The 14,079-nt window shown below is 37.2% G+C and overlaps 1 protein-coding gene across 1 annotated transcript in view; it reads right to left on the minus strand.

The window, feature by feature from the left end:
* The window catches only part of CFAP54 (cilia and flagella associated protein 54), a 267,535-nt gene that overhangs the window by 249,645 nt on the left and 3,811 nt on the right, over nucleotides 1-14,079 (minus strand). Inside the window, 3 exon segments of the mRNA XM_077772255.1 lie at nucleotides 1,817-1,988; nucleotides 6,571-6,714; nucleotides 9,733-9,838. Of these exon segments, the coding sequence (XP_077628381.1) occupies nucleotides 1,817-1,988; nucleotides 6,571-6,714; nucleotides 9,733-9,838 (422 nt within the window).

A 14,079-nucleotide genomic window follows, 5' to 3' on the forward strand; every position in this document is an offset into this window, starting at 1 on the left:
AAAAAAGAATAAAAAAATAAAACAGTTGCCCAGCCTCCTTCCTCCCTATCCCTTTCTTGGCTTTATTTTTCTCCATCGTACTCATCACCATCTGACATACCATTTAATTTTGATTTATCATCTCCCTGAAGCATTACATAAGTAAAAGAACAGGGGTTTTGTCTGTTGGTTGTTGTCCACTCCTGTGTCCCTAGCACTTAGAACAATGCACAGCACCTAATAACTTTGAGATGAGTTAATTAAAACAGGGACAGTAGTTAACAAAACTAACTATATGTATCTCCTGCAACCCAGCAATCCTACTCCTATACATAAATCCCAGAAAACTCTAACTTAGGTTTCTAAAATGACATGTGTAAGGATATTTCATTGTAGAATACTTCATGTAATTACAGAGGTAGAGCAAACAAGGTGTCCATCCTGAAAGGTGTATGGATATATGGAAAACAATTCAATAGGCAGAAGTAACAAACTAGGAATTCTGCCTAGTTCTACATATAGGAACCTGGTTAGGTTCTAAAACCATAGGACTGAGTAAAAAATATATTTAGGAAGCAAAATAAAATCTAGAGCATGATACCGTATGCATAAAGAAAAGCACACACCTAGTAAAGGTATGTAAAAGATACAGAAATTGTTTTTGTTTTGTTTTCGTTTTAGAATACTAGGATTTTTTTTTTTTTTTTTTTTTTTTTTTTTTTTTTTTTTTTTTTGGTCTGTGATCTTAAAAAGACTGCAGCCAGGGAATTATGCTGCATCATTTCCACCTATCTCTTAAGCAAGATCCACACACGGGACCCAACCCTCAGGCCTACCACTCCTTCTCCAGCATAGAACCTCTGGTCCTGCTCAGTCTCTGCCCAAATATGTGAGCAACTCAGGTGGAAAGACGGCAATGGCTACTCAGGGAATCACAGATTCTTCATCTTCTTGAGGATGATCAGACACAAAAGCTTCATAGTCACTGGACTGAAAATTTCTTCCAAAATCAGGCTCATCTCTGGCAGCAAATATAAGCTCTCATTTCAATCAAAATGTCAAAAAAATTATTTGGGGAGGGAGACGAAGGAAAAGGCTAGGAAATGTACTTCCAGTTGCCATGGATCAGGGAGAATCCAATATGTTTTCTATCAAGTTATTTTGTCCTGGTCTTACACACAGAGAACATACTGTCATTTTCCTTTTAAGAAATTATCTAGAGATCAATATCGTAGGTGACTGATTGCAACATTAAAGAGAATTTAAATTAAACTGAAATTGTAACTCCCTGCTAAATTTTGACAAATAAAATTCATTTCAGAAGACAAATATATATATATATGTATGTATCTATGCAATGCATAAATACATATAATACACTATATACACGCACATACATTCTCAGAGCCCCTCACTCAGAAGCAAGTAGGAAGAGAAGATTGGTAAGTGGAAAGCAACAGTCGCTAGCCAAAGTATCTGAGGAGAGGACTAATAAATGGATGATGCTTAGAACCAACCAAATGTGCAATGGTCCTTTGATCTTTCTCCACTTATATTTACTTATTAACCATGGCCCCTACTTCTTTATACCTGAAACTGACTATCCCCACTGCCTCTGACCCTCCCTTGAGTAGAAAACCCAAAGACAAGTCCCTACTTATTAGGACAAACTAAAATGCAACAAAAATATTAAAAAGACAGAAATAAAATCCCCATAATCATCTTATTATGCAATCAATGTTTTAAATAACAAGACGTCAATAAAATTACCATCAAACTTGGCATTTAAATAACTTTCCAAAAGACATGATGAAAAATAAAAGACATTAGTATATACCGTTGAAGATAATCCAGCAAAGGTGCTCCTGGGGCAAAGCGACCTGCATGATGAGTCTTAAGGAGGACAAAATCTGCAGACACTGGGTCACAGATTCTTTATTCTGCAGGTTCACATCATTGTCACAGACCAGCTCATAGTTGCAAATATTTTTGCCGTTTAAAGCGTGAAACTGAAATGCAGGGAAAATATAAATAAGAATATAAATAAGGTTTATACAACTTAAAAAAAGCATTTTCGGGGCACCTGGGTGGCTTAGTCGGTTAAGCATCCGACTTTCGCTTAGGTCATGATCTCGCTGTTCGTGGGTTCGAGCCCCGCGTCGGGCTCTGTGCTGACTGCCAGCTCAGAGCCTGGAGCCTGTTTCAGTCTGTGACTCCCTCTCTCTGACCCTCCCCTGCTCACGCTGTCTCTCTCTCTCTCTCCTAGAAATAAATAAAACATTTAAAAAAAAAAAAAAAGCATTTTCTTAAAGTGTAAAAAATTAAAATAGAAATGATTCTGCTTAAACAGATTGTGTAGGGCTACAGACTGAATGTTTGTGCCCCCCTCCCCCCAATTTATATATTGAAACTTAGCCCCCACTGTGACAGTATTTGGATATGGGGGTCTTTGGGAAGTGACTGGGTCATGAAGGTAGAACTTTCATGAATGGAATTAGTGTCCTTATGAAAGATACCCTGAAAGAGCTCCCTACTGCCTTCTGCCATGTGAGGACACAGAGAGAAGATAGCCATCTATGAACCAGAAAGTGAGCCCTCACCAGACACCAAATCTCCCATCACCCAACCTCCTTAAACTTGTGCTTCCCAACCTCCAGAATTGAGAGAAATAAACATTGTTTAAGGTATCCAGTCTATAAAAATATAATAAGATAAAAACAGAGAGGAAGGCAAACCATAAGAGACTCTTTAATAAAGAGAACAAACTGAGGGTTGCTGGAGGGGAGGTGGGTGGGGGATGGGCTAAATGGGTGACAGGCATTAAGGAGGGCACTTGTTGGGATGAACATTGGGTGTTATGTGCAAGTGATGAATCACTGAGTTCTACTCCTGAAGCCAATACTACACTGTATGTTAACTAACTTAAATTTAAATAAATAAATTTTTAAAAAACCTTTAGTCTATGGATTTTTGTTCTAGCAGCCCTCAAGGACTAAGACATATGGAAAGAAATGTGGTAAAAATGGTTTCTTCAAAGCATCTATTTAGTTAAGATTATTTGTCTTTAGTCAAAAAAAGAAACATTCAAAAGCAAAAAAAAAGTACAAAATGCTATTTCCAAGTATATGGAATTGAATCACATTTTATAAACCTTCCTCATAGCATTTTACCTTATTAATGTGGATGCAATTATTACCATTTACACAATTCATTCACCAAATGGTTGTTAGGCACCTCTGTTTGCCACACTCTGCTAAGCAACAGGGACTTAAGGATGATGAAGATGTGGCCCCTGCTCTTCGCAGAAGGAAAAGCATTCCAGGCACATGAAGTGTTAGGAATGTTTGAAGTGGTTGCTGTGGTCACTGAACTGAAAGTCTTTTATATGGCTGGGTAAGAAGGCTTAAAATAAAGAGATTAGGGGCACCTGGCTGGCTTAGTCCAAAGAGCATTCAACTCTTGACCTCAGGGTTGTGGGTTCAAGCCTCACACTGGATGTAGAGATTACTACAAAAAATAAATAAACTTTGGGGTGGCTGGCTAGCTCAAGTCAGTACAGCATGCAACTCTTGACATCAGGGTTTTGAGTTCGAGCCCCACATTGGGTATAGAGATTACCTAAAAATAAAATCTTTAAAAAAGTGAGAGATTAGGCTATTGAGGTAGTCAGAACATGAAGTGCATTCCATATCATTCCAATTAGACTTTAGCCAAAGGCAATATCAAGGGGCAGTGGAATAAAATGATTTGATTTATAGGTTAGAAGTTAATTCTGACAAAAGTATGGAAAATGAAAAGCAGAGGGTGGGGCACAAAGCTATAAGCATGGAGACTAGGAGAGATCAAATGCCTTTGAAGTAGTCCAGAGATACCAGGGTCCTGAAATGGGTGCTGGAATCAGGGATGAAAAGATTTAAGTCTTATCTGAATTCATGGGATTTAGATGTGGAGGGTAAGAGACAGAAAGTGATCTACAGTGATTTCCTGCTTGGGTGAGTGGCTCTTGCCAATTATGAAAGAAAAGATGATAAGTTAACTTAGGATATGTCAAGTGTGAAATGATTATGACATATATCTCAGATGAGAGATTTTGGCTAGAGAATCAGTATTGCTAAAGCTGTGGGAGTGAACCCTTAATAGTACAAATGGGCCTTCCTCTAACACATAAGACTTCCCACTTGGATCCATGTGCACTATTTCTAGCCACTATATAACTGGTATCACAGGAAAAGGGATTTATAGATTTATGTACATGCTGGAATAGTTATCTTCAAAATGCTCTTTTAGGGGCACCTGGGCTGCTTAGTCAGTTAAATGTCCAACTCTTCATTTCAGCTCAGATCATGATCTTAAAGTTCACGAGTTTGAGCCCTGCCTCAGACCCTACAATGACAGTGCAGAGACTGCTTGGGATTCTCTTTCTCTCTCTCTCTCTCCCTCCCTCAAAAATAAATAAATAAGCATTTAAAAAATGTTCTCTCAGGGTGCCTAGGTAGCTCAGTTGGTTAAGCATCCAACTTTTGCTCAGGTCATGATCTCACAGTTCGTGCGTCGCGGTCTGTGCTAACACCTGGAGCCTGCTCTGGATTCTGTGTCTCCCTCTCTCTCTCTGTCCTTCCCCTGCTCATGCTCTGTCTCTCTCTTTCAAAAATGAATAAACACTAAAAAAAATTTTTTTAATGTTCTCTCTTTGAGAAACCTATAGTGATACGTAATATTTTTTGAGTCTCTTTTAAGTCTTTTATTATCTCATCAATCCTAAAGCAATCCTTTGAGATAAGTCTTATTGTTATTTCTGCTTTACAGATGAGGAAACTGAGATACAAAGAAATTACGTAACTTCTCCAGGGTCCCATCATTAGGAAGAGGCACAGAAGCTCTTCGAACCCAGGCAGGCTGGCTCTACGGACCAAATTCTTACCAACTCTGCCATAACGCCTCTCTATAGTACATATAACGGGGCTCATTAGATAACATGAGTATCTCTGCACAAAAATATTCGGACAGTAAATTCTGAGTTATTACTGCTTCATCTATGATCTTTAGACACTGAACTCCAAAATCTATTTCTCAAACAAAACTTCTCAAGACCTCTAGTTCTGCACTGTCAAGTTCCTACTAGACTATATTCAATCCATTCATTCTCTTCCTTATTTTATAGATATTTATTGAGAAACACAGAGTGCCAGATGGAAAAAAAACAAATTATTCATATTTTTTCAGGCCCTTCACAATAGTCCTGCTGACATACTCTTACGTTTGCTTCATTGCTTTACCATCTGCCTCCAGTCTTTGTCCTTCTCATCTATTCAGTGTAGTGGTTCTAGATTAATAGATTATATTCTAGAATATGTCACTTCATTTATTCATTCATTGAGTAAAGCTTTCTCGTGCATCTCTTACATATCTAGTATTGTTCCAGGCACTACAGATTAGAGATTAGAGCAGTCCCCATCCTAATGAAGCTCATATTCTAGAAGGAGAGACAGGCAATTACAATGCAAACAAATAAAAATGTATCTGGTGATAATAAGTGACATAAAGAAAAATAAAGCATGAAGAGCAAGAGACATGAAGGAAGGGAGGGATGAGCCACACAGACATCTAGGATACAAGCTTTCTAGAAGGAGCTCACCAGTGCACTGGTGCTAAGCCAGAGAGGCTGGGTGGAAGCAGGATCATGCAATAATAGTACAAGAGAGAAACATGGGGCCCTGGACCAGGGTAACGTAGGAGAGGACATAAAAGTCCAAACTCCTAAGCTTTTCATTCAGTACTCTTTCTAATGGGATGCCAATTCATAATGCCCAGTATTCTCAATCACATACCTACGGTACAGCCAAACTGAACTGCTCAATGTACCTCCAAACATGCCCTGAGATTTTCTGCCTATTAAACTATATGCTGTTTCCAAAGCCTTGAATAATCATCAAGTTTGGAATAACATAGCTTTGGAGTTATACTGATTAGGGTTCAAACACAAACTCTGCCCATTGCTTCAAGTGGGCTGGGTTTCTTGGTCTCTGGGTCCTCCTCTGTAAAATAGTGCCCACCTTCTAGGACTATAATGCACATAGAAGAGTACCTACACCTGCTAACTGCTCAACCAGTGAATCAATGGTAGCAATCAACACAATAATAATACTGGTATACTAGAAATAAAGCATTAACATTTTTTGTATCAAAAGATCTATGTTGATCTCCTGAGCCACTAGTTAACTGTGTGATTAGTTTTCTTTTTCTCCTTTGTAAAATAGGGATAATAACAGTTTCTAATTCATAAAGTTGTTGAGGATCAAATATGTTTTCCAAAGCACTTTGTAAACTAAGAGCATTCTACAAATATTATAATAATAACAACTGTCTGCTGGAAGAATGAGTTATTATAGTGACACAATCTCCAAAACATCTTCACAAAGTTTAATATGTGCACTTTCTTATCTGCCACTGAAAACATTTATTAAGCAACTTACAGCACACAAGCAAACGCCATGCTAAGCAAATGAAAGACATTTAGAAGCTGTCAACTAAAGAATACATTGCATGGCTAATCATAAATTGTAGCTAAAATAGCTACTGCTTTCATCTTACTGTATGAGCAGCAGTTTTGTCTCCAAGGCCTTTTGGAAAAAAGGCAGTTTTGAATTGATTCACATCTGCTTTATTCTCATCAAAGTGGACATGGAACTGTTGAAGGTACCTTCCATAGCACTGTAAGAGGGCCAATTTATATTCCTGAAAGAAAAAGAGGACTTGATGAAAGTTTCAAAATACCATTTTGCTTATCATTATTAAAATTTGGTAACATTCATATTATTCTTAATAGTATCGATATTGATTATTACTATTACTACTTTTACTACCACCATCACATTACTACTACCATTACCACTACTACCATTTCCTAAACACATATTATGTGACAGACACTGCACTAGGTACATTATTTCATGAATTCTCTTCCCAACAAGCCTATTGTGAAATAAGACCATCACGATCTCCAAGATGAGAATATTCACCAGGGTGTGAATAATGATGATATAACAATGAGCATATTCACCAGGGAGTGTGTGGTAATACCTATATATACTCAAAATCCAAAAATTCAACATCACCCTATCCTGGTAATCCACCCACTCAGAGAGGAAGATGAGTTGCATAACTAGCCTTCCTTTTCTGATACCTCCTAAGTTCCAAAAAAGCAAGAAAGGCGGGGAAGGGGTAGGATGATGGAGGGGGGAGGGAGGGAGAAGAGAAAAGGAGGGAGAAAAGGAGGAAAGAGGGGAAGACAAAAATTTTAAAAATGAAGTAAGGGAGAAGAGAGGAGAGAGGAGAAGAGAACAGAGGAGAAGAAAGTCTCTCTCTCTCTCTCTCTCTCTCTCCCCCCCCCATCCCCTCTTTCTCTCATCTGCCAGTGGTCTTTGAAGCTGCATCAGGACAAAACAAGACAAGTCTGAGTTGGGGTGCCTGTCTGGCTCAGTCGGCATAGCATGTGATTCTTGATCTCAGGGTTGTGAGTTCAAGCCCTGTGTTGGGTGTAGAGATTGCTTGAAAAGAAAATAAAATCTTTTTTTAAAAAATTCTGAGCTATTGTTAGCTAGGAATCTTGTTAGTTCTAATTCATGCTGATGTTCTCATTACAAAATCAGTGCTCATTTCTGCAGCACACAGGGCACAGGTGACCTGGAGTTTCGGGGCCGGGGAGGTAAGCCAGGCTATGCATATGAGTCAGCTTCCTCCCAACTGTCTTCACGAAAAGCAACTACTCTATGTGTCAACTGCCTGTAGGGTTACCTAGCCCCTTGGGAGGCATCCTCAGTCAAACTTTTGTTTCTGTTTCTATTGACTTATTTGTTACTTGTTCATTAATTAATTCTGAATCTTTTCCTTTCTAACTTGGTTCATATAATGAATTCAAATCTAGGTTCAAAACAAGACTATTCCAGGGGTGCCTGGGTATCTCAGTTGGTTGGTTACGTGTCTGACTCTTGAATTCTGCTCAGGTCATGATCTCACAATTCCTGAGTTCGAGTCCAGCGTCAGACTCTGTGCTGACAGCATGAAGCCTGCTTCAGATTCTTTCTCTCCTCCCTCTGCCTGTCTCCTGTGCTCACTCTCATGCTCTCTTGCACTCTCTCTCTCTCTCTTTCTCCCTCTCTCAAATAATAAATAAATAAACATTAAAAAGAAAGACCATTCCAACAAAATGATCTTTACTGTAAGTACAATAAAAATAGATTCTAGAATGGAAGTAACAACTCAAGTTCATTTTCAGTACTCTAAATACCTTTATCACCCCACTTTCTCATCAGTGAAAGTAGATAAAAATGTTTTCTTTGTTCCTTTAATTAAATTTTAAAATATCCTATCTGGGCCTTTCTATCCAAAATATTCTGAATCCTTAGCCCCTACACAGCATGAACTTACTTTATCAACTTCTAACATGTTCTTCCATCCTCTCTCCACCAATATCCACTCCACCCACCTGAATACTCCACAAACAACCCCAAACTGTGCTATGTATTACTGGTTTCTTATACTGAGAAGCATAAAAATGAGAGGGGACACTCTTCTAATGCTTGTCAAAGTTATTCCATTTCACATGAATATAGCTCACAAGTTGGATCTTGCCCATTAGTTTGTTTGTTTTCTATAGTTTTCCTACAGAAAAACTTTTTTTCTATAGCTTTTCTACAGTTTTCCTTTATTTTCAAGTTTCTAATGAAATCTGAAAATAATATGATATGATGTGGTCCAATGATATGAAGCTAAGCTGATGCTCTCATTTGGGCAGCAGAAAATAGATCTTCATTAGGAAATTTCCTCCACGTCTTATCCTCCATTTGGCAAATTTCCCTCCCAAACAAAACAAGAAACAAAAAGCAAACAAAACAAAACAAAAATTCGTGTCCAGAAAATAGAAATGGAGGAAGAAAATGAAGCTCAAAAACTGAAGATCAAGAAAAAATTTAAAAAGTCCTAAAATCACTTTAGATAAAATAACTCTTGGTCCAAGAATTCTAGATGTGCCAAACATTCATATTTAACTTGGAATAATTTGGGCCTATGCCAGAGCTTAAGGGGAAAACTTACATTATTGTTAACTGAAACCCAGCCAGAGTACGGTCTTACCGAACCAAGCCCCTGAGTTCACAGCAATCCAAGACCTAGGCATTGACTATGGAACCAGAAATAGGGCACAAGATCAGTTTGTAATATTATACTAAGCAAGAAACAGGACATGGAGGGAATGACTGCTACAATTACATACAGCAAAACATTAAGGAATTGAAAGTCATTAAAACAGGGCACTAGGAACCAGACAACATAGCAGCAGGGCCAGGAACCATGAAAGTGGTCACTGGACAAGGTCAGTCACATGAAAAACAACAGGAAGTGGTGTCTGAGCTCCTTTGTATAAGGTAGGAACATGATGACTCAGCATTTCCTGTTGGGCACCTACCACACCCTCTTTAACAAGGGACTGTGCTCCTGCCTCACCCCAACCTGCTGTCCTTCCGTTCAGGAATCTCTTACCTCTGGAGAATCTCAGACTACAAAATTAAAAAACAAACACTTTTTTGGTTACTGTGCCTCATTAAAATTTGTAGTACTCAGTCATATTTTTTCTAAGAAAAAAAATCAAATCATGTAAAATAGGAATAGTATCAAACCAAATAATAATAACAGTTAGTCAAGTAAGTTTCATTTAGGCTCTTTTTTTTTTTTTCTTTTTACTCCTGAGGCACTTACTTTCATTTCACAAAGGCTATCTCCAACCTTCAGAAGCTTTTCATTGTAATAGGCAGCTGGCAGCCGTGGGGCATATTTCGTCCAGATATTAAACAAAGAGGTGGCGCTGTAAAAATTGTAAAATAAAATATCTTCAAAGTCAGCAGGAAACCTCAATTAATTAGCAAACAATCCCTAAAAACTTCTTTTGTGCCGTCTTTCCAATGTGCCTTACTGTTAATGTCTAAGTCTATTTAGTAATAACTAAATATAGTTAAAATTATTGCTTCCTTTATGCCAAGCACTGATCAAAGCTCTGTATATGCATTTTTAAAAACAGATTTTATTTTTTAAAGTAGTTTTAGATTCACAGAAAAACTGAGCAAAAGGTATGGAGATTCCCCATATAACGCACGCCCCACATACATGCACAGCCTCCCCTGTCATAAACACGCCCCACCAGAGTGGCGTATTTGTTACAATTCATGAACACATCATTATCACCCACTGTCTACACAGTTTATCTTAGGGTGTACTTTTAGTATTATACATTCTATGGGTTTGGACCAGTGTACAATGACATTTAGCCATGATTATGCTACCACGAAGAGTAGTTTCGCTGCCCTAAAAACCTTCTGTGCTCTGCCTGTGCTTCCCTTCCTCTCTCTTAACCCCAGGCAACCACTGAGCTTTTTATTCTCTCCATAGTTTTGCCTTTTCGAAATGCCATATAGTTGGAATCATACAGTATGTCGCTTTTTCACACTGGCTTCTTTCACTTAGTAATATGCATTTAAGATTCCCCAGTGTTTTTTCATGGCTTGATAGCTCATTTCCTTTTAATGCTGAATAATATTCCATTGTCTAGATACACCACACTTTGTCCATCCATTCACTTACTGAAAGGTATCTTGTTTGCTTCCAAGTTGCGGCGATTGGAACAAAGCTGCTATAAACATCCACGTGCATTACTCGGCGATCAAAAAGAATGAAATCTTGCCATTTGCAACAACATGGATGGAACTAGAGCATATTATGCTAAGTGAAGTAAGTCAGAGAAAAACAAATACCATATGACTTCACTCATATGTGGAATTGAAGATAAAAAACAGATGAACATAGGGGAAGGGAAGCAAAAATAAGATAAAAACAGAAAGGAAGATAAGCCATAAGACTCGTAACTACAAAGAGCACTCTGAGGGTTGCTGGAGGGGTGTTGGGTGGGGGGATGAGCTAAGTGGGTGATGGGCATTAAGGAGGGCACTTGTTGGGATGAGCACTGGGTATTATATGTAAGTGATGAATCACTAAATTCTATTTCTGAAATCATTATTACACTATATGTTAACTAACTTGGATTTAAATTTAAGAAAAATTAAAAACTAAAATAATAAAATAAATATAAATATTTTTAAAATTCATGTGCAGATTTTTGTATGGGTATAAGTTTTCAACTTCTTTGGGTCAATACCAAAACAAAGCATGAGTGCATGGACTGTATGGTAAGGGTGGGCTTAGTTTTGTAGGAAACCGCCTGTCTTCCAAAGTGGCTGTCCCATTTGGCATTCCCACCAGCAATAAATGAGAAGTCCCTGTTGCTCCACATCCTCCCCAGCATTTGGTGATGTCAGTGTTCTGGATTTTGGCAATTCTAATAGGTATGTAGTGGTATCTCATTATTTTAATTTTCACCTTCCTGATCACACATGGTGTGGAGCACCTTTCCACTGGTTTATTTTCATTTGTATCATCTTCTTTGGTGAGGTGTCTGTTAAAGTCTTTGATCCATTTTTTAAATCAGGTTGTTTTCTTATTGTTTAGTTTTAAGAGTTTTTTGTATATTTTGGACAACAAATATGTTGTCCAGATATGTCTTTGGCAAATATTTTCTCTCAGTCTGTGGCTTTTCATCTTCTTCATGGTGTCTTTCACAGAACAGATAGTTTTCATTTTAATGAAGTCCTGTTTATTAACTCTTTCTTTCATGAACTGTGACTTTGGTGTTTTACCTAAAAAGTCATTGTCAAACCCAAAGTCATCTAGATTTATCCTATGATATCTTTTAAGAGTTTCATAATATTGCATTTTACATTTAGGTTTCTGATCCCTTTCGAGGTAATTTTTGTGAAGGGTGTGAAGTCTGTGCTGAGATTCAGTTTTTGCATGCAGATTTCCAGGTGTTCCAGCACCATTTGTTCAGAAGACTCTCTTTGCTCCATTGTATTGCCTTTGCTCATCTGTCAAAGGTCAGTTGATTGCATGTATGTGGGTCTATCTCTGGACTCTCTATTCTGTCCCAATGACACATTTGTTCATTCTTTCACTGATACCACACTGTATTGATTACTGTGGCTTTAGAGGAAGACTTGAAGTCAAGTAGTGTCAGCCCTCCAAATTTGTTCTCCAATATTGCATCATTAGCTATTCTGGATATTTTGCCACATGCATCTTTTTTTTTTTTTTCATTTCATTTCCACAACAGACCTGAGATAGGTGGTACCAATATTCCAAATATATAGTTGATATATTGATTGACTTAAGGGTCAGTGTATCCATGATCCTAACAAGTATATTTACTGTGCCTGCCTGTCCTCTGGAATGTAAACTACCCGAAGGCAAAGACCTTGACTATGTTATCCATTGCCCAGCCTCAAGAGTAGTGAATATCTAGTACATATACATAGTCAATAATTATTTGTTGAAAGAATGAATGAATAAATAAATGACTAGGGAAAAAATCCCTTGTTCTTATTTTTTTTTCTATAAAGAGTTCAAGGATTCCACTATCTAGTCAGTCCAGTAGGGTCCTGCTTCCTTCCACCAAGTAAACAAGAACAAAACATACAATAGTCTCAAAATGATTCCTAATTAGTTTCAAAGGGAGGCAGATCACTGTTCATTTTGTTCATTCATTTAGTTAATATTTACTCCTTTCTTCTCTCTCAGAAATTATAAATGCCTCTAGGAAAACTCCAAATTTCCTTTAACAGTTGTCCAATCCTATCTTATAAATTTTCAGCTGAGGACAATGTTATGTGCTGGATGTGTGTGACCCCTTGCAATTCATAAGTTGAAGTCCTAACCCACAGTGTGGCTGCATTTGGAAAGGAGTACTCTAAGGAAGTAAATGAAGGTTAAAGAAGATCATAAAGGTGGGGCCCTGGTCTGATGGCATGAATGTCAGTCTATGAAGAACACCAAAGAAATTGCTTTCTCTATATCTTTCTTTGCACTTGCTCAGAGGAAAGGCTATGTGAAGACAAAGTGGTCTTCTGCAAGCTGAGAAGTGTGCTTTCACCAGAAACTGACCCTGCCAGAACTTGATCTGGGACTTCCAGCCTCCAGAACTGGGAGCAAATAAATTTCTGTTGTTTAAGCCACCCAGACTATGGTATTTTGTCATGGGAGCTCAAACTAATTTGTAATTAATAATTAATAATTAATGGCCCAAACTGACTAATATAGGTAGGAACGTAAACTTAGGGACTAAAGATGGCTCTAATACTTATGATTTATATGTTGGGATATTATCAGAACAACCTCAACAGAAATATGTCGATTAAATCATTCAAGTAATTAAAAGATATAGATTTAGTGACAAGGGAAGTATGGGGGAGAGGATATTCTTACCTTCTTGGACTGATTAATAATATTTTGGAGTAGGAAAATATATACATGTACCAAGTAGTAAATAACCACACCCCCAAAATTGTGTGAGAAATGAAGCCACAGAAATTTTAAAAGGAAGAGGCTTTTTGGCTTGGATTGTTTTTTCTTTTTTTAACGTTTTTTACTTCTTGCTGCTTCATGAAATGCCATAGTATTAGAATAAATATAATGAATCTCAAAAAATCAGCAAGTCTTGCTAGAATTCTTAAATTATGTAGATGAAAGACTTAATTCTTCCAAACCTTAAAGATGAGAAATGATGACTATGTTTATTACTCATAAAAGAAAAATACCAGCTTTGTTAAATCAATCAAGGTTATATAAGAGAAATTTTTAAAGTGAACTTCTAAGTTCAAGTTAAGACTGTTCACTGGGAATGGCTTACATAATGATTAAACAAGGAAAATATAATGTATACTATAATGTGCATCATCTAAGAAAACGTTAATGTCCTTTGAATTTCTGATTTACTATAGCTGCTGCTGGGTATTTAGAATTTTCTAAAATAGAAAATCGTAACTATATAAACAGAATGTCTAAATCTCATGTGATTATAACAAAAGCATACCTTTAAAAAAATCTATCATACTCCTGAATTTTTTGGTTTATGGGAGTTCCTATAATTATAATTTTCTTATTTTAAAAAATAACCATCTGTCAAATATGTTATAGAAGTGAATATTACCTAACTGTATTGTT

The sequence above is a fragment of the Crocuta crocuta genome, unplaced genomic scaffold (assembly GCF_008692635.1).
Source record: "Crocuta crocuta isolate KB4526 unplaced genomic scaffold, BGI_CrCroc_1.0 scaffold216, whole genome shotgun sequence".
In the NCBI taxonomy this organism is placed as follows: Eukaryota; Metazoa; Chordata; class Mammalia; order Carnivora; family Hyaenidae; genus Crocuta; species Crocuta crocuta.